This window comes from Leopardus geoffroyi, chromosome C2, assembly GCF_018350155.1.
Source record: "Leopardus geoffroyi isolate Oge1 chromosome C2, O.geoffroyi_Oge1_pat1.0, whole genome shotgun sequence".
Taxonomy (NCBI): Eukaryota; Metazoa; Chordata; class Mammalia; order Carnivora; family Felidae; genus Leopardus; species Leopardus geoffroyi.
In genome coordinates, this window is record NC_059333.1 from 30,993,451 (window position 1) to 31,015,760 (window position 22,310).

General features: G+C 33.8%; 1 protein-coding gene across 21 annotated transcripts in view; it reads left to right on the forward strand.

Annotated features, from left to right (window-relative positions):
- ROBO2 (roundabout guidance receptor 2) overlaps positions 1-22,310 on the forward strand; it is a 1,707,596-nt gene that overhangs the window by 1,596,274 nt on the left and 89,012 nt on the right. For all 21 annotated transcript variants that reach the window (XM_045501643.1, XM_045501648.1, XM_045501642.1 and 18 more), the window contains 6 exons: positions 4,087-4,258; positions 8,974-9,179; positions 13,410-13,491; positions 13,945-14,107; positions 15,744-15,910; positions 20,236-20,357. In XM_045501643.1, the coding sequence (XP_045357599.1) occupies positions 4,087-4,258; positions 8,974-9,179; positions 13,410-13,491; positions 13,945-14,107; positions 15,744-15,910; positions 20,236-20,357 (912 nt within the window). The remainder of the gene's footprint in view (positions 1-4,086; positions 4,259-8,973; positions 9,180-13,409; positions 13,492-13,944; positions 14,108-15,743; positions 15,911-20,235; positions 20,358-22,310) is intronic.

Sequence of the window (22,310 nt, forward strand, 5' to 3'; positions counted from 1 at the left end):
TTCTAGCTTACACTAGAAACTGTTCTTTGCCTAAGGACTTATCAGTGAGTTCCTAAAGGACCCAGAGATATTTTTGTTGTAGACTTTCCAGAATCATCTTCAAGGAGGCATACAGTTCTCAGAAAGAGATTTCAGCCCCTGTTATTGTTAGTCCAAATTCTGGAAGAATTTCCTGGGGAATGATGAAAACCATGATTAAGAGTCTGAGGAAATCTAAAAACCTTGCCAAAGATGGTAGATTTTTAGGCTATGTTAAAAAAAAAAAAACCTGTTGGTCAGAATTTATGTATGATTATCTGAGTAGAGAAGCATCGGGATGTTTGGCTTCATCATCATCTTTAAATGTCATGGATTCCTATACATTCCTGTACTACCCAAAGTTAGCAGTTTTAGCAACTCAGTATAAGATAGACAAACTGTTTTTCTCCCTTTCCTCAAGCTCCTTGTTTGATTCACTTCTCTTATGATTTATGGGATGTAAAGGTAGTGATAGAAAGATGAGATGAAGTGCTGTCCATTGCTTTATCCCACATCAGAATGTTCCAGGGCTGAGGTGCCTGGGTAGCTCGGCCGGTTGATGGTCTGTCCCTTGATTTGGGCTCAGTTCATGATCTCACAGTTCATGAGTTCAAGCCCCATGTCAGGTTTCTCACTGACAGAGCCTGCTTAGAATTCTCTTTCTCCCTCTCTCTCTGCTCCCCCGCCCCAAATAAATAAATAGACTTAAAAAAAAAGAACTATTCCAGGCTTTAATATTCATTTTTTTAACTACTTAGTGACTGAATAGATTTCTACTCACAAAAGTTCTTGATTCTTCACTTAAAATTTGCTTTTTGATGAAAAAATCCTGAACTCCAAAGTGAGTATAAAGCAACATGAAAGAGTTATAACACATGTGTGTGCACACGTGCACACACAAACACCTTGAAAAAGGAAAGAATTCAAAAGCCATTTTCCCTCCTTATGAGTGTGCGATCTTTATAACACTATTTAACCTCACTGAAGCTTCTTTTCTTAATCTAAAGTGTGAGAATAATACATTTTACTTTGCATAAGTTATGAGGATTACATGATTAAGTTGGTTTCTACGTGAAACTGCTTTGCACATTATGAAGGTCTGACAAGATGTTAGAAATGAGGAGAATGTGAAGTGCCTCCCCTGTATCCTGGCTGAAGTGGCAAGTTCATACTTCTGCTCAGGCCAGGGATGCCAGGACCTGAACTCCCCCACTGCCCGGACACTACTGCCCCTCACCAAGCCCCAGACTCACACAGTGTTCGAGAAACCTAGGATGGGTGAACCCTACAGAGCCGTGGTAGCTCTACAAGATCCTTTCTCTTTCCTGTAGCTCCCTCCCTTCACCCACCCTGGGGGCTATGGGGTCCATAAAAGTTACTCCTTTAAGCCACTGATAGCAAACACAGTGATATGAATGTTATTTATTTATCAATTTTATAAATATAATGATGTAGAGAAACTTGATTGTTGCAAATTTACACTTTAAATGCATGTATTGAGTCAAATCCCATTATTATATATGTTGTTATTATATAGATACAGCTATATCATGTGTAAATATCATGCCCTAAAATAGCTCTAGGTTGATACAAGATATTGCATCATAATGTTTGGTCAAAACAGAACATGTTTTGGTCCTGTGGCCCAATAAACATGATGTTTAAATATGCTACATTCTGCTTTAATGTTTTTTAAAGTAATCAAATAGCATTAAGGTACTTCTTTTTCTGTTATTTGACAAAGTGGCATGTAATCCCAGAGACATTAATCTCTGGAAAAAAATTCCAGTTAGATAATTTGATTTGACTATGTTTGTAGGTTTGGTTTTCTTATCTTCATCTATCTCCCTTGCATCAGAGAGAGAAAGAGAGAGAGAGACTGTAAATGAGAATAAAAGTGAATTGCTTGAGCAAATTGTAAAGTTTCAAATTATGAATTGGAATATTAGGAAAAATAAATTAGTCTTACTGTCTCCAGTATCCAATTTTTACAGTGATCTATGACTCTCCATCAGTAGAGAGAGTTAAGAGCCTGGACTTAATGGTCCATATTCCTCAATATGTGCTGATAATGCCTATTAGCACTAATAGGATGCCCAGCCACTTCAGGGCAAGAGGAGTTCTTTAGAATTCCTGGGTTTTGCTTGCAATCCATTTTCTTGTGCCTATGTCACACAAGCAGCGAATAAAGATGATGGGTTAACCTCAATCATATGCCGTTTTCCATGTCAACGAATCATTTAGAAGGTGGACTGATATTACGTTGTAGAGGAAGAGATCCCAGAGAGAATTAAGCCTATCTGATGTATTAGTACTATGTAAATTAGTATTCTAATGGCTAATTGCAGGAAAGTGCATACTTTGAGTTATTGTATCATTTGCAAGTAGCTTTAAAATTTAGACCCTTCTTTTTTAGGTGGTTTATTTCAGTAATATATTTGGATTCCACAAGAGAATTAGCTTGTTCTCAAATTGTTTCATATGCATGAAAATGTCGAGCCTTATATAGTAATACAAGTTTTATAGGAGGGCAATAGCATTTTGAAATTATATTCCTGACATGCTTGCAAACATCAGTTCTTTTAGAAAGGGCTTAATAACATGGTAATGTTTATGTAAAGTGGGCTTATAGTGTCACACTCAAATCTAATAAAGTGGACATCCATCATGTTGCAATAAAGAGAAGAGCTTCTAATTAAAGTAGGACATCATTCGTAGGATTAAAGTCATTTAGCGTAATTGAAAAGTGTTAATACCCTATTTTATCCTCTTCCATTGGTATTACTTCAAGGGTAAAAACATTTTAAGGTGAAAATGTGTCTTAGGCCTTTAATTGAATGTTATTACCTCCTGATTGTAACGTATTGAAACTGTTTAATTACAAACCTGGAAAATTAATTACTATGTCGAGAAACAGATCCCAGAGGGTTATAATGTGCTTTTTTGTAAGTAAATACAACATAAAAATTGATATGTTCTTATTTATAATCCAACCTGGAAACATATCTCAATATGATTTGTTATACCCAAATGTTTTACCTAATTGAACAACAGTAAAGCAACATGGGTCATCCAAGTTAACATTACTGTTCTCATATAGGGACTTTCAAAGTTTTATGATTAAGCTGCTTGTGTTTAAGGTGAGATGTATAATAAAGTAATTTTTCATAAAATGTCCATATTATGAAATTCTTTAAGGGCACATGCACACTTCAGAAGCATTATGCATCTCCTTTTTATTTTCAATGACTTGCTTAATCTTGCATATATGGTATTGTTTAAACCTACCTCCTTTCAAAGCTGTTACTTGGGGCACCTGGGTGGCTCAGTCAGTTAAGCGTCCGACTCTTGATTTTGGCTTAGGTCATGATCTCACATTTGGTGGGATCGAGCCCCACATCATGCTCTGTGCTAAGAGTGCAGAGCCTGCTTGGGATTCTCTTCCTCCCTTTTTCTTTACCCCACCCCCTCTCTCAAAATAAATATTTAAACAAAACCTGTTACAATCTGCAGAAATCTTATAGCAGGAGAAGATTTGGCTGTCTCTCTCTATCAGTCTCGGCCACACCCTTTTGAATACCTTTATGAGAAATTCAGATAATTACATTAAGTCTTCAAAATGATAAGTGGAAATCGATTTTGCATTCCTTAGTAATATGCAGTTCATAATTCACATGCATAGTTAAGTTACATTCCACATTATCACAATGTCTGATGAGAGTCATTATTATGCCCAGTTTACAGATGAGTAAATCATGTTTCAAAGATATTGAGTAACTAGCAGTAAGTCAGGGAGAGAGTAAATGGTTAAGATAAAGATCCAGGTATTTTAAAGGATTATTCCTTCAAAATAGAGCATGTTGACTTCTTAGAGCATATTATTTTTGCATGATTTGGAAAAAGTTCCCAGTGAAACACTATGTGGCATTTAGTCATTTCAACACCATATTTTTATAATAACTTTATTTTCTTTTCCCAACAATATTCCAGTAATCATAATAGCCATTGTTAATGTAATTGTCCTCCTGAATGGGAAAAGATATTGATGAGATTGTGTTTCTTCCACAGAACTTGCTTTTCCCAAACCAACCCCAGCAACCCAACAGTAGATGCTCTGTTTCGCCAACTGGAGACCTCACAATAACCAACATTCAGCGATCGGACGCGGGTTATTATATCTGCCAGGCCCTAACTGTGGCTGGAAGCATTTTAGCAAAAGCTCAACTGGAAGTTACTGATGGTGCGATATTGTTGTTTGATTTGTCTTAGGAAAATAGTACTTTTTATTTCAAGATCCATTTTAACCAAGTGAAATTTTTGGGTTGCTAACTATGTAAATGAATGCTTATCTTCTAAGTTTAACTCTAGGTAAAATAACATTTTTAACAGTTTCTAGTTCTCCTTGATTTAATACCATTTGCTTTCCCAAAGAAGAATATCAAAGATTATCTATTTTATTCTTAAAAATAGAATGATGCCTTATTTTAAATAAATGACATCATACTTCGTGTGTATAATGTCATCTGTATATGTTTTTAGTCTTATGCTGACATGATTGCTTCTGATGGACATTAATAATTTTATTTCATGAAAGAGGAAGAGATATCATGTTTAATATTATCAATGGAAACAGATGAATTTTCAATTAGCTAATCACATTATGATATCCTATGACTTTTTAATTATTCATTCACTAAGGTAAATTAATTAAATACCTTCCAAACTACTGATGGATCCTAAAATTGTTATTTTTTATTTGTACATATGTACTATAAATCTTAACTGAAACGGCTACATTTATAGTGATAGTTGAAAAAAATATAGCGATTTTCATAATCTGTTTTTTCTCCCCTGATTGCTTATTTGTCACAATTGATAGGTAGGCAGTTTTAGATACTTCCTGACCCTGAGTATGAATTTAAGCCTTGTTCTGTGATGACTAAAACAAAAATTCTCTCTTGTTCTCCTATATTCTGAGGTTTGTGAGGTTTTTATTTTCCCTTGATGCTGACTTCTGAGATTCAAGAATTTTGGTTTGTGACCTCTTTGATTTTCTTCCTTCTCTGCTCATGAAATTTGATGCACTTTTATAAATCAAACTTACATGTATATTATGTGGTAATTTAAAATTAACAGAAAGGAAATATTTTTTTAAATATCTGTCCATGATATTGCCTGATTCAGCACCATGTTAGGAATAGGAATGAATGGAACAGACAAACATTGGCCGAGGGAACATTCAGTCATTAATAGCTGTACCTGCTGATGTTGCAGAGACCTGTCATGAAACTGAAAGAAGTCAGGTTCAAGAGTAACAATGCTAAGACATTCTTCCTTTGTATGGGCAAGAGTTTTGATCCTTAATACCTATGTATTTTTTAAAAGAAATAAAAGATAATTATTCATCCTTTTAAAGTCCATATATTTTCTACCATTAACAAAAATATCCAGGTACATATACTGGGAAAACAAGATATTCTGGCCATAGCCTAAGTTGTTTAATATATATATATGATATATATATCAAATATACTGTATATGTGATATATATCATATAATATGATATATATGTGATATATGTCATATATACGATATATATGATATGTATATAATGATATATATATGATATATATAAAAGATATTCCAAACATAATCCTGAAGACCTCCACGTTAATCTCGCTGCTTATATTATTTTACAAAGGACAGACTCTAAAACATTTCTAAAGAAATTGTTATGTAAAAGGCAAACCATATTTTAGAAAGCAAAATTGATGAATTAGAAGAGCCGATTGATAGGACAGATATTCCAAATCATGTCCGATGCAATGAAAAGGAAGCCTTTTATTTGCCTGGTGTTGGTTGATGACATAATCTCATGGAACAGTAGTTATTCTAGCTTTGTTTCTGAGGTTCAAAGTAAAAGAGTGATAAACAAGTTTAAACCTGATGACTGAAATGACTGTGAACATTTTGTTACAACTGGCTTGAATATTAATTCCTACATTGATTTTTACTTAAGTAAGCAATCACAAAGTGAAGATCCTTTTGCAAAAACATCGAATGAAGGTTATAGAGTTATTGATTTTGACAGTAAAAAAACTCTAACTTCAAGACATAAACACATACACACACACACAGACACTATTATTATAGATAACTGTTTCTTAATATTAACTTGCCACATTGGCTGATGACTTTGCTTCTATTCATAGTTTTGAATTTTTCAGATTGGTTAACAATTTAATGGTACATGAGCTATCATTTTCATTTGGAACATTTTTTGGAGGGTGTGACCCGGGGCAATTTAGAGTCAATTGAAATTCCAGTGTAGAATAAAAACGTATGTTGTGTTCAGAGAAACAAGCAAAACATCCATAGAGATGTTTCTGTTGCTACATTTTTGCACTTAAACTCCTTTCTGGGAAGTATTTTTAACTCAAGTGTTCATATAAGATGAGATTGCTAATGGTGATGAAATGTTCTGTTGAGTGATAATTTTACTGATTATAGATTGAATGAAGATGCTTCAATATACTTGAATTTCAAAATATCCTTTTAGAAGACCTTCTCATTAATTCATTGGCACTGTTCATTTCTTCTTTTCTTTTGCTCTGTATCTCAGAGAATGAGAAAATTGTAATGAGAATTCTGAGTAGAGCCAATAGAACCTAAAGGGACAGGAAAGAAGAAATGTATTTATATATTATATTGACAATAAATGTCACACCATGATCTTATATGAATGGTTTATTGAGGATTTATAATGCATAGTTAGAGAAAACCGTGGAGTTGTTCACAGATCACTGGAAACCCTAAATGTTCATTTAACCTTTGACCTCAGTGTCATGGAAACCTGTGGTCATCTCTCACGCATAACATCTTTGAAACTGAAAATTCCTTCTGGCCAGGAGATTTTCAATTACTTTATTGATCAAATTCATTAAAAAGACTTTGAGCTACTCACTTGAGCAATAAAAAAGAAAGAAACTAATTAGATGTCCTTGGCTGTATCTAATGATTTCAGGGATATAAAAATAAAAACAGGCCATAAGAAGTTACCTGAATTCTGTAAAGATATTTAAATTGAAACAAAGGAGTAGGAATATTTAAAATTGAATAAATAGATTCTACCCTGGTAATGCAGACCCATTTTTCTCATTAAATTTAGAAATCATTTATAATATTTTGTGAATTGGCCTTCTATTTATGACCCATAAAGAAAGTAATTTCCATGAATATTCAGTTTGAATACCAGTTTGTGCAGTTACTGCTAGATGAGTCAGTATTGGTGTATATCGTATTTTCACACTATATGAAGATTATTTATTTTTAAAATGAAGAATTTGATCAAGAAAATCAGGAAATAACTGGTTCTAATTTTTCTTTACAAATAATATACAAACAAAATTTCATTGTTTTCTTAGGTTTTTATAAGGTTGTTACATACATATATATTTATGTATATGTGTGCATTTACAAATATATATTTATTTACATACACACACAGACCTAAGCACACATTGTAATATATATTTTGAGGTAGTAGTGTTAGTGTGATTGAAAATCCACTGTATTTTGACATGCAGTGGATCTATTTCATAACTTCTATTTTAAATTAAAATTGGTTGGCTTTCTCATGGTAGGCTATAAAAGTGCTGGTTAATTTAATGTTTTTCCCCCCAAACCATGAATTCTAATAGTAAATATGATGCATATGGATTGGGAAATAGCTAATCATGTAAACTATTATTCATGAAAGCTGTGGACTAAGAATATTAGGTATTAATGAGCAAAATGATATTTTGATTATGTACATTTAACACAAGATTACTTTCTTCAAAGCCACTTTCTCCTCATAGTTGCTTAGCAATCATCAAATCATTAAAATCCACCATTGTTTTTTTTTTTTCCTTTCTGTGGAAGTTTGTGTTTATATATGATATAAAGATTTTTGGTAATTATATCATAAATGTAATAGAAACATACATAAATATTTTGGGTAGCTAACCAAACTCTATGCTGAATACAGAACTTTCTCTTAAGAAAGCCTCACTTGGACATGGATGGACATGTCAGCTTTATTATGTAGTGTTCTAATGAGTTCTGGATGAAAGTTTGCATCCAATTGACTCCCTATTTGTATCACCCATTTAAATCATACTGTACATTCTGATATACTTCCTAAATCATTATAAAATACTTCCAAAGGCACTGTAAATAGTGCTACAAAATATTTTTTAAAAAAACACTGAACTAGAAGTTTATGATATTGTATAAATTTTACCCAGATGAACATAGAAATTGATATATAGGTAAACACTTATTTGAAATGAAAACGCTATTTTTTCATACCGTAAATATAGTACAAACAGATTTCTTTGCTTAATTCTAAGGAATAGTAAAATCATGTCATCCGAATTGGATTACTGTACTCTAACTCCCAGTGTCATAGTCTTGGAAATAAAGTGTTTATACCTAGTAACTTAACATCAACCAAAATATCATAATCTATATAAATACAGCAAGGTGCTTTGAAGGGTGATATTATGTATTATGCATATATTTATAATAAAAGCAAAAGTAAAAATTGTTTATACCCATATGACACTCCACAGACTTTCTTAAATACGCCTATAAGAGACAAAATGGACATTTTATGAATAACTGCCATGAGCTCTCTGTATTTTAATTTTAATTTCAATATGATTAAGACTTTCAACAATACTAAAATGTCAGAATTTATTTCATTGTCATCTACTATAGGTAATTCAGAGTTAGTTACAAATAATAGTATGTCCTCAGTAAATATAATGTATGTATAGTATATATAGACGATAAATACATAATGGATAAAGAATATGCTGAATAAATTATAATATGTGTGTAATTCACATCTAATCGTATAATATAACTTCTTAGAAGTTAAAATATCCTGAAAATATTCGTATCCTTTAGTTTTGACAGATAGACCTCCACCCATAATTCTACAAGGCCCGGCCAACCAAACACTAGCAGTAGATGGTACAGCGTTACTGAAATGTAAAGCAACTGGTGACCCTCTTCCTGTAATTAGCTGGTTAAAGGAGGGATTTACTTTTCTGGGTAGAGATCCAAGAGCAACTATACAAGAACAAGGAACATTGCAGATTAAGAATTTACGGGTAAGTAATGTTTGACTTGTATTTGGATCTTCATTTCCGCATAAGTATCACCCTAGGGAAAAATTGCTTTGTGAACTTAAAATCTCACAGACTAGTACAGTTGCTCTACCTTTTGTGGTAGGCCATGTTATATCTTATTTTACAAATGATGAATTGAAATTAGAAGGAAAGTCCTTATGTTGGTGATAAGTTCATAACAGACCTAGAAACTTTTTATTCTTTCATCCCAGCTCACACTTATCCAAATGATAAAGCTAAAAATCTTAAACACATGAAGTTAATGATAATAATAGGATATTTATAATTGGAAAGTGTCAATTGCTTCTGATTTACTCTCTTGAGTAAGGGAAGCTTTCAAGGAATTGTGGATAAGTTGGCTTGGCCAAACTATTATGTGGAAAAAGCTAGAGGTAAGATTGAGTACATAAAAGGCGGCTTTGGCTAGTGGGTGGAAAATCTTACATTTTTGGTTAAGTTGCTCTAATTTAACAATATTAGCAAACATTTAAAGGCTTAAAGGAACATAGAGTTACTCTCATAGTTTCTGTGGGGCTAGGAGTCTGGGCATGACTTAACCGGGTCTTCTACGTCCAGGTGTCACAAAGTTACAATCGGGTATCAGGGTTGTGGTCTCATCTGAAGATTGACTGGGCATAGGGTTGACTCTGAGCAACATGATTGTTGACAGCATTTAGTTTCTTATGGCTACCATACTGATTACCTCAGCTTCTTATTTGCTGTTTACTGAAGGCTGCCTTTAGTTCCTTGCCATACTGATATTCCCATTATGACTACTTGCTTCCTGAAACTCAAGAAAGTACAGAGCCTTCTAGCAAGACAGGCATTATAATATTATGTAACATAAGATGTGACATCTTATGCATCACAAATATGACATACTATCACCCTTGCTGTATTCTTTTGTCCAGAAGCAAGTCAACAGTTCCCACACACATTCATGGTGAGGACTTGATTATACAAGATGTGAATACCAGTTGGATGTTATCATGGGGACCACCCACCTTCTACAAGTATATTCACTTAATTCAACAAAATGTAGACAGCCTCCCCTCCATGTGGCAATCACTACACTAAAATAGAAGAACATGCTAGAATAATCAAAAGATTGTGAATGAGAACCAGAAATAAGATATAATAGTGCATGAACAAAAATTAATTAAAAATTATTTGGTGGATGAACAATTTGTAGAATCTGGTATCTAAGTAGAACCAAGAGGGGTGCCTGGGTGGCTCAGTTGGTTAAGTGGCCAACTTTGGCTCAGGTCATGATCTCGCGGTCCGTGAGTTCGAGCCCTGCGTCGGGCTCTGTGCTGATAGCTCGGAGCCTGGAGCCTGCTTCTGTTTCTGTGTCTCCCTCGCTCTCTGCCCCTCCCCATTCGCGCTCTGTCTCTCTCTGCCTTTCAAAAATGAATAAATGTTAAACAAACAAAAAATGTTTAAGTAGAACCAAGGTAAAAAAAAAAAAAAAGTGGGAAAAACAATGCTGAGTTTTCCCATTCAGAAACTAGGAGAAGAAGATAAAATATTTTTTGTAGCATGTATTTTTAAACAATTACAACATGGATTATTATCTTAAAATACAGATATATTTACAATCACTTCTTAATTTGGTATTTATCAGTGTATCACACAGACATATATAAAAAAGGAAGAAGAACTCTTTTTGCAGTATGTACATACACAAACACACAAACTTTTGTTAATTTGTGTATTTGTTAATAACAATATATAGTTTTTTTTTCATTTTCATTTTAAGACATAAGCATTATCGCTTTAACTAGAAAAATACTGTCAAATTAACTTAAAAGAAAAGTAAATTAGTACAGATTTTAGCCTTTTTATTGATAGTAAATTAATTGTTAACCTTCTTTGAACAAATGGGAGTTATTAAAAAATTAATGCCAACTCTCCTTGAGTAAACACTAACCTCTCTCTTTGGGCTAAAGTCAGTCTTGGGCCATGGAGGTTAATGCATTTTCACTGTACTGCTGAATTAAAGGGTGTGCTTGAATAGTCAAGATCCCCAGTAGTGTTTGAAAGAAGCAATTAAAGGTAGGTGCTTGATGATGTCAAACAAACTTCGAGCCCTGTGACAGGCTTCTGAGCAGTCTCTCTGGGATGCAAGCTCCTGGAGGCTTGTCGACAGCCAACCACAAGAGGAGAAAAGCAGGCGATAGAGTGTGCCAGCACATTAATTTTTTTAAAGCACTTGGTTAAAGATAAAGAGAGAAGGATAGAAGAGATATGAAGTACCTGAAAAGAAAATATTTAAAGTTAAAGGAATAAAAATAAATGTAGTGGCGATGATGGTAATGCAGGAGTGAGTTTTTAGCAATGATATTTCAGCTTCAGATATTGCTTTTGATAAACTTCAGTATGAAAATGTTGTTCTTTTTCTGTAAAATGACTGTCTTTAAAGGGAGCTAAAAATGTGCTTTACAGTACTTCATTCGTATAGTCAAGAGAAGGTTTCTGTAGGTCATATTCCTTTGTGTCTCACCGTTTCTTTCTTTCTTTCTTTCTTTCTTTCTTTCTTTCTTTCTTTCTTTCTTTCTTCCTTCCTTCCTTCCTTCCTTCCTTCCTTCCTTCCTTCTTTCTGGTACTTAATGCAAGGGGGGAAAAATAATGTGATGAACACTGTATTCTCATAGTCCAGCTAATTGGTAACTGAATCTGTGTCTTTCGAGAAGTAGAATATTCCCATACTCATTAAAACCTACCTACCACAGCTAATGTCAGACCGTGTCTCTACACAATGACAAGGAGATGCAGTTAAGAAGCATTACCTACATACACTTATTTTAGCATTTGCACATAATAACAAGTGCTACATTTTAGTTCAACAGCTATAATAAAATGCAAATTCTTTACTCTTTCACAGACCATATTCAAATGAACATCGCATTAAAATCCAACCTTGGCTCATTATATTTAGTTTGTGAGTGATGCTTCTTAAATGGAGAGATTTCTAATGACTATAATGCATGTACAGCCACATTTGAAAGAATGGCTCTTTCTACAGTGGCTATCCCCCATCATCCTGCTGTATAATAGAAGACAATTGTATGAAGATAACATGGCAAAGAATGATGTGCCGTCCGAATGATGAGCACTTTGAAACTCAAGTTACAATACATAATGACATTTAAAATCAATTAAAACAGTGGCACAGCAGTAACATCCATGCACTAATAATTTACCTGAGACTTAGTTGTGGAAGGTTGAGTCACCAATACACTTACATTTTGAACCCAGCAGGTATATTCCATGAACTCTCAGATTTCATCAACAATTAGACTCATCCTTATCACAGAATTTTAATCTTATGTCAGATGACCTGCCTCATTCAGTTTGGTGATCAAACTGATTGTATTATCAACTACTTTAAAAATATTTTGCCACTCTTCAAATGAATAACAAAAACAGTTTAAGTGACCGATGAAATGGCAATTTTTAAGTACGCTTTAAAGAGTTATGAATGAATTATTTGCATGGTCCCTTTCAGCTCTAAAGTGCAATGATTCCATAGACATGGTTTGTTTGGTTTTTAATGATACAACTTTATTTCATTCTCTGTCACACTACTACAACTTAGATATAAGTGAATACTAATTTATTTATGGGGAGAGATTTAGTTGATTAGGTTTTGTGTGTCTGTGTGTGTGTGTGTGTGTGTGTGTGTGTGTGTTTTCCTTCTTCACTTTCTCCATGTCTTAAAAAAAAGAAAAGTCAGCCCCGTGTTATTTCAGTGCTTATTTACTCCTGAGTACATTTTCTCCATTGAAACATAATGTATTGGAGATAGGACAGCTTTGCATTTCTCATCTCTGAATATTTATAAGGTTCTGAAAAGTTCTGTCCTGAGTTGCCTGCATGTAACTCTCACACAGCGAAGCCCCATTATAAATTGGAGTTATACAAAGATAAGGGCATTACCATGGAGGCAAGAGGGTCAAAGAGAGTTTACCAGACAAATAACATTTAATTGTAGAAGTATAATAAAAAATCATTGAATTCCTTTTATGAATAAAATAATATATTATATGAGTTTATTTTAATATTTTATGTGTTCCTATGATTTATTCTAATGAATAATTTTGACAGCTAAATAACACACCACATTTTAAGAAATTAAATATTACCTTGTTGAGATTGACGAAATACAAATTAATTGAAAGAGTTGAATTCTCTCCCTTCCTTGCACACTAGATTTCTGATACTGGTACTTATACTTGTGTGGCTACAAGTTCAAGTGGGGAGACTTCCTGGAGTGCTGTGCTGGATGTGACTGGTGAGTCCTTGGGAATTACCTTAACAGAAGAAAACTCGAGTCCATTTTAGTGATTAGCTCATTACCAAATAACAATTGAAGATTCAGAATTCAGATTCAGATTTTAAATTCATTGAATGTAAAAACTAAGTCGTATGCCACTTTTCAATTCCTCCACAAAACATTGCATATATGCAATCTGATATAGTTAAGGGGAGAGATTTTCTTGCTTTTTGTCCTTGATAAGTGTATTTATTATCTCTCTCTGAAGAATAAGCAATTCTAGAGCTTATGTGAAAGTAAGCATTTGGTAACATGTCAGAAAAGCAAATATTCATTTATATACTTTTGATTCATGAAAATGAACTGCTCATTGTCTAGGTCAATTTCTTTAACAGACTGTTTTTCCTGTTGTTAAGTATTATGTCAGTATATGCAACCAGGAACGAAGCATTTTCTGTTTGTCCTCTATAGACTCTGGAGCAACAATCAGTAAAAATTATGATTTAAGTGACCTGCCAGGGCCACCATCCAAACCACAGGTCACTGATGTTACTAAGAACAGTGTCACCTTGTCCTGGCAACCAGGTACCCCTGGAGCCTTTCCAGCAAGTGCATATATCATTGAGGCTTTCAGGTATGGGACACTTCCTTTTCTTTTCTCCATGGGTTTTTGCTTTAGCTCCTATATCCTAAAATCTCATGTGAGCTATCCTGCTGTTTTATCTTAAGAACATGTTTAACAGTGCATTTTCAGTACTTATCTTTTATATCTGATTTTATTCAAGGATATACTCTAGTTTTTTTTTTTGTTGTTGTTATTCTTTCATTTATAAGTTGATTATAGGATTAAATTATGCATTACCTGTGCCTAAGCCTATGGGGATCTAGCTCATGACGTAATCATATAGATCCCTTCTTTACCCTGACCATTGTAAAGATTTAAGATGAGATTTTTGTCATTAGAACTAGGCAGAAAGTAATTCAATTGGGCACAGACATTTTTAAGTTCTGCAATATTTATTGAGGCATGGAACCCTGGAAACTTGCTTCCTAATAATTAAAGCAGAACTTAAAGTCATTCCATTGTTTTTATGCTCTATATTTTAATACATTAATTGGATATGCCTTAAAAATGAAAAACTACAGCTACAGAATTGATTCCATGTACTTCTGGTTGCTAAAACAAAGATATGTCCAATTGCTATTTGAAAAAAAAAAATTTTCATCAACGTAAGGATATAGACTATAAATTAGCAAATGTCATGATAAAATCACCATGAAAATTTAATAAAATATTTATACAAATGAGAAAATGAAGTTTGCATTGTCTCAATGTGCTTTGATTTGCCTTTATAAAGATAGTGATAGCCATTGTCATTTTCAAGCATTAGGACAAATCATTACTTTCATTTTAGGCTTCCGTAATCTATTTAAGGTAATGATCAATAAATACGTCATGTCCAACTTTCAAAATACTATTTTTCTATAATTTTCATGCTTTAAATATAAGAACTGCTGAAAAGTAAATGGTCGGCCCTGAAAAATCACAATTTTCTTCTCGTTATGAACAAAAACAGCATTTGTCTCTAGACAAAGTTTTCTAAATGGGCATCCCATCTGTACGTGGCTGCTAAGGGGTTTCCACACATATTTTATCAGAGGTATTTCACCATTTGAAGATGAGAAATCACAGTACTATGTAATGTACAATTTTATTAAAAATGTGACCAAGGGAAAATATTCCTTACGTGCTTCCTTTCTTCTTTTACAGATATGTAGTTTTAGAAGGCTCTATTATAATATTGCATGTGGAATTGATGCAAAAGAAAACACACCTTGTAACAGGAAAATGTATTGGCATAATTTACTCTGTAGTCCATTTATTCTTTCTACAGGTTAATTCTTTTCAAGGTATATATATATATACATTTACGAGGACCATATTTATTGTATAAACTTGATGTTGTGATCTTGGCCTCTGTTCCTTTTACAGGTATTCATTTAGTGGGCTGCTGTGCATTAGCAAAGTGCTGTCACATCTCCTGGGCTGAGTTTAATTTTGTTGTGCATGGCACTTCCGTTAGGTGGGCTCGGCTTTGTTGTTGAACAAACAGAAATCATCCAAATGTTTCATTTATTGGGCTTAACACTTCAAGTGTTGTGCGTGTGTGTGTTTAATTTTCAGCCATTAACTTTTGTCATTGATGCCCAACTCCATTTCCGATACCTTTAAGACAGTTCTTTAAATGAAAGTCCTGTTCATGTTTCAGCCAATCCGTGAGCAATAGCTGGCAAACAGTGGCAAACCATGTGAAGACCACCCTCTTTACAGTGAGAGGCCTGCGGCCCAACACGATCTATTTATTCATGGTCAGAGCGATCAACCCCCAAGGTCTGAGCGACCCGAGCCCGATGTCAGATCCTGTGCGCACACAAGGTAATTTCAATAGCTGTAAACATGACTGGTTCTGGAAGGAGGCATTAAGCAGATCTTTGAGAACAAAGGGATTGTGTGAGGAAAGATACGTGTGTCTGATCACTTATTACAGTGATTCATTAGACCTGATCCAGGGAAGGAGAAAGGAACTTGCTGTTCACCTTGGTGAATGTGTCCTCTTCTGGGAATTGTCAGGGTCTGTTTAGTAAAAGATAAACAAAATAATTGGGTCTACATACATAGTTAGAGTAAATCACCTAAGTTAGGTCTTTACCATATTTCAAAGGGAGGAAACATGTGCCGCCTTCGAAACTAATTTTGCAATAGCAAAAACTGATCTTTAATGGATACAATGCCCAGATAGGGATATCATCATTACTCGTAGTGTTCAAGAATTCTGTTTTTAGTGCAGAGAGTCTCCAGGTGTAGTTCCTACAGAAGCAGTATCTGCATCACCTAGGACCATGTTAGAAAGGCAGACTCTGGATCCGCAGTTCAGAAGCTCTGGGGGTGCAGCCCCGCAGTCTGTGGTAAGGTGCTCTCCAAGTGATGTTTGGTCAAGTTTGACAAGCATCCCTATAGTGTCTTTTATCAGATGGTTAAAGGAGCAATTTGTTTCAGAAAGGAGTAAATCAAGTTTTCTTTGTGAGGTGTGTGATTCTTTTGGCTAATAAAAAAAAAAATATTTAAAGAACAAAACAAAACAAACAAGCAAAGGAAAGAAAAAAGAGAGAGGGAGGCCAACCAAGAAACAGATTCAACTATAGAGAATAACCTGATGGTTATCGAAGGGAAGCTAGGTGGGGGGATGGGTAAAAGAGCTGATGGGGATATAGGAATGCACCTGCTGTGATGAGCACCAGGTGTTGTATAGGAAGTGTTGAATCACTATACTGTACACCAGAAACTAATATACATTGTATGTTAACTAATTGGAATTTAAATAAAAACTCAAAAAAAAAATCCACCCAGCATATTATAATCTCAAAACTGAAGTTTTTCTTCTAATCTTTATTAGCCTGTCTCTTCAAATTAAGATGTCATGAAGTCTAGGGGTTAATACAGGATGTTGCATTACAATTTCCCTTCCTACTAGTAGTAGCTGGAAATAATAAAGCAGACACTATGGCTTTATTATTTGTTACAACCTGCTTCCCACAGGGTTCTTGAGAAAGGGTTAATTATTTCTTATTTGTAAAAGGCTTTGAACAGGATATAATTCAAAGTAGTATTTTTATGCAATGAAAAGCACCATACAGCCATAAAAATATTATTATAATTACAATGTAGTTCAGTGATAGTAACTAGTGTGCTATTATAACAGAGAAGGGCGCCAAGGAATCAAGTGAAATAAAGTCACCACGTGATTTTGTAACGTTGCTGACATGATGACAGTCAAGGGAGGAGGGAATGCCACTTTGCTATTGTTCTCTAAGCAGGAATGTGATTAATTTTCCATGATGATAAAGGGCCTGTAGGTAAAGAACCTGTCTCTAGAGAAAGAAAAAGTACAACAAGGAATTTGAAGATCTGAAACTGGTTATATTTTACCTTCCTTAGATCCTGTCTCCTTTAGTGTGTCTGGATTTAATGAGTAAATTAAATTATTGAATTTGAAGACATATATGGTTTTCACTCAAGAAATTACAGTAACAAGGTCATTTTTACTAGTGTAGAGAGAAAGAGTCAGTTTTTGTGTGCAGTTGCAGTGAAAGGTGGAAGATAACAGGATGGGGGAGACTCTTGCTGTGATTATATCCGGCAGACCTTCTTGATCATTCCATAACTGCCAGACACTAAATCTTGACTCATAAAATAACTTCTTGGTGAAAAGGTCAAAAAAGATTAATGAAAAGTTGTTTGTGATCTGGCTTGTTCCAGTTGAGAGACTACATAGAGCAAAAGACTTATGTTCTCTTAACAGATATTTAATAGGAAAACTCATGTTTTGTGTCTGAATGGCAGGATCATTTTTTGACATCATACTTTTAACAGCTTTGCATTCAGCAAAGCACTTCTTTTCAAAGAATACTTTGCTGTGTGAGCTCTTATTTTTAAAATATTAAAGATATTAACATCGTTTTTAAAGATATTAAAGATATTTTTAAATATACTTAAAGATACTAAGTACCATAGAACTTAGAAGTCTTTTATTTTAAAAAGGCAGCAAATACTTGTCCTATCAATATCACAGGAGACCATAGATATGACAGCAAAGGTCAATATTATTCATATAATATTATTAATATGTTTTTTTTTTCCTAAATGAAGTAAAACTAGTTATGCTATTTATGTTAAGGATGAAAAACACTGGAACTGGGGAGAAAATCACCAAAGTGTAGTTCCCAAATATTAATGTCCTGGTTTTTTCACTCATTTTTTTTTTTTTATTATTTACATTTACATTTCCCAGATAATAGCAGCAAATATATATCTGAGTCATGAGATAAGTTTGTGCTTTACTCAGATTGGTACAGAGGATTGGAAAACAGCAGAAGAGTTCTAAGATATTTTAATCCTGTTTTAATTATAATCAAGTTTGTAAATTATTGATATCAATTCCAAATACTAATAAAGGCAACACTTTAATTATATACCAAATGCTAATGCCAAATTAATGCATTCTTCCAAGTCATGCTAAGATCCTTGAGAATTTTATTTTCTTTGAAATCCTTGAGAATTTTTTTGAGTATAGGTGACACACAATGTTACATTAGTTTCAGGTGTACAACATAGTGAGCCATCATCTCTGTATTATGCTGTGCTCACCACGAGAGTAGCTACCCATCTGTCACCATACAGCACTATTATAACATCATTGACTATGTTCCCTATTCTGTGGCTTAAAAATATATATTAATTTATTTTTAAATTTGAACATAATTAGCATTCAGTATTTTATTAGTTTTACATATACAACATTATGATTCAATAATTCTATACATTACTCATCGCTCATCAAAATATGTATACTCATTCCCCTTCACCTATTTCATCCATATCCCCCTCCCATCTGGCAACCACCAATTTGTTTTCTGGTGGTTATGTGCCCTATGCTATAGCTTTTATTCCATGACTTATTCGTTTAATAACTAAAGCCTGTACCTCCCACTCCCCGTCACCCATTTTGCCCATAACCCTCACCCCCTTCACTATTGATGTCCCGATTTAAGTTAGTGTACCCAATTTAAGTTATGACTGAGATATGCACTTAAAAATATTTTTGCAAGAGTGTTGTATTGTGGCCTGAGAAAATAGGAGAAAACAGGATTAAAAATGAATTATTTCAAATTAGACTCCTTCCTTGAAAGAGAGTTGGAGGAAAAAAAATAAAAAAAATAAAAAGAAAATAGTTGGAGAAAAAACAATTCAACTTAATATTGCTGTGCACCAGTCAAAGCAGTTGATTTGAGTATGTGTGAAATTTAGTCTGTGATATCAATGCGATGAATTGAATGTAATTTATCTTAGTTTTTTCTTAATGGCACATAGGATATAAACCATTGTATGGAACAATAGAGTAGTATTATATGAATGATGGATACAGGGCCAAACAATATATGGCTGAGAGTATGTCATTCTAAATATTGCAACGATTTTTCCCTCTCCTCTCTCTTATCACTTCCAAAAAGCAGCTGAATTCCTTTTTTATTTGTCAGATATTGAAGTCCTGCTCAAAGTTTATTACTCTAGAACAGTTTATCAGTATTCTACTTTTTTCAGTCAAAATATCTTTGTGAATTTGGAGGGTGAGGGGCATTTTCCCTTCTTTCACTCACTTTGTTAACCATTGGTGACATAATTCACTTCTCAGTTTCCCCTGATTATGTTATTTCCATGCTTCCAGTCTGGAATAGGTCAAGGAGTAAGAACACACAGTCTTCCAATTGGGACAAGGGATTAAACAAATTCCTAAACAGCAGTTTTCAGATATTGCTCCGTTAACTACTCAGGAAAGTCCTTCCATATGCCAGCGTCTATAGAAAACTCATGTTCCTAAAGAAGTCTTATGGCACATACTTTATTCCTTAATAAGCAAATAATAGATCTTCCACAACAATGTATTTGAAGAGAATAAGAGATTATGAACACTTTTATTAATATTGTTTTAGGAAAGATAAATATCATCTCTCAAATTATGTCCTAGCCCCTGGGTGGTATGTATATAAATATGCTCTAATGTTGTTGTTGTTGTGTTGTTTGTCAATAAAGGTTTCAATTTTTTCCTCTGCAATTATTTCTAATGACCTATAATATTGTCTTATACAATACAAATTGGAATTTTACGAGGAATTTTTAACTATTGGGAATGGTTATCTCTGTAGATATCAGCCCACCAGCACAAGGAGTGGACCATAGACAAGTACAGAAAGAACTGGGAGATGTCATTGTCCGTCTCCATACTCCAGTTGTGTTGACTCCCACCACTGTTCAAGTCACGTGGACGGTAAGTTTCAAAGGCAGTATTAATGGCACTTTCTTTTATTCCTTTGAGAAAACAAATCAAACAAGGAAAATGAGAATCAACACACAAATAGTAACAGAAGCCCTCATCATTTAAATCAAGGTGGAATCAATGGCAAAAAAGAAAAATATTCAACAGAATGGAAGAGTAAGATAGTTTGCAATAGAACTATGATGTGTTTCATCTTATTTTTTAAAAGCTTTACTGAGATATAATTAACCTATCAGAGTTAGGGTGTGCAGCTCTGTTTTCACTCTATTTACAGAATTGTGCAATCATCCTCAAAATCTGACTTTAGGACATTTCATCATCTGAAAATAGAAAGAACTCTGTGTTCGTTGGGAGTGCCTCCTCCATTCCCCCTGCTTTAGCCCTTTGCAAGCACCGATCTACTCTCTGCCTCTGTAGATGTGCCTGTTCCTCTCATATTAATGAAATCAGGCAATGTGTAGTCTTTTGTGTCCTGCTTCTTTCACTCAGTGTCAGGTTTTCCAGGTTCAAACATGTTGTAATATATGTATCAGTACTTTGTTCCTTTTTATTACCGGATAGCATTCCATCACACAGATACATCACATACTCTGTTTATTCATCGCCTGATGCACCTTTCAGTTGTTTCCATTTGGGGCTACTATGAATGAGGGGGCCATAAATATTTGAGTACATGTTGACATATGTTTTCGTTTCTCTCATGTGTTTTAATTTCTCTTGGTATCTACCTAGGAATTGCTGAGTAAAATGATAACTCTGTAACATTTGGATCAACTGCCAAAATGTTTTCACAAGTGGTTATACCATTTTGTTTTCACCAGCAATGTTTGAAAGTTCGTTTCTTCCACATCCTCACCAATTTCTCTCACAACTTCCTCAACACTTGTTATCTTCTATTTTATTATAACCATTCTAGTAGGTGTAAGTGGAATATCTTTGTGGTTTTGACTTGCATTTCTTTAATAACTAATGATGTTTTCCATCTTTTCATGTGCTTGAACATTTGTATATCTTCTTTAGAGAAATGTCTATTCAAATTCCTTGCTCATTTTTAAGTTGGGCTGTTTGTCCTTATTTTAGACTTGTGCTTGTTATATATTGGATACAAACCACTTATCAGATATATTATTTGTAAATGTTTTTTGCCGATAAATATTTTTTTTCTGTGGGTTGGTTTTGACTTTCTTAGTGGTGTCATTTGAAGCACAAAAATTTTTAATTTGACCGAGTTTCTTTCTGAATTTAAATAAATCGTCTGTACATTCTTTTAGCCGAATCTCAAGTAGCAGCACCAAAACATGAATATGATTTTAATAATTGTACATATATAGTAAGAAAGTAATGGGTTTTAAGAAGCAGGTTGATATGTTAGTATAAGTTAGGAATATTCAATTCCATCATTGTTAAATGTCAACCTACCCACTGTTATATAAAATGCAAAATGTTTTGATCACTTGGTAGCCACTAGAGTAAAAACAACAAATAGTGTAAAAATAGCCACATTAGTCATATTAGAGAATACTAACATTTGTGTATATGTGTTTGTATCTATGTATGTGTCTGTGTTTTGAGAAGAGCCAGATAATGTTCTTCCCTGTGCATAACATAGTTAGTGCCAACGTCTTATTTATATCTAAGATTTCTCTATTATAACCTCTAAAAATCCATAATATATCAGGATGTTAGAAGACCACAACTTCTTTAAGCCCTCTATGTCTGTGATAGATCTTGTGTGTTGTATAAGTAATGGACATTTGAGTTACAGATACTTACAAAATTTTTACTTTAATTTTAATATTAACTGGGAGACTATAATTTTGTCACTATTATTGCTCTTTTGTTGTAGTAAAAGAATGACTAAGTAAGAAGGAATTGGATTTTCACCATCCGCTTTTAGAGTTCATGTCTCTTTAGGGAAATAACCGTTTATCAACTCCATCAAAA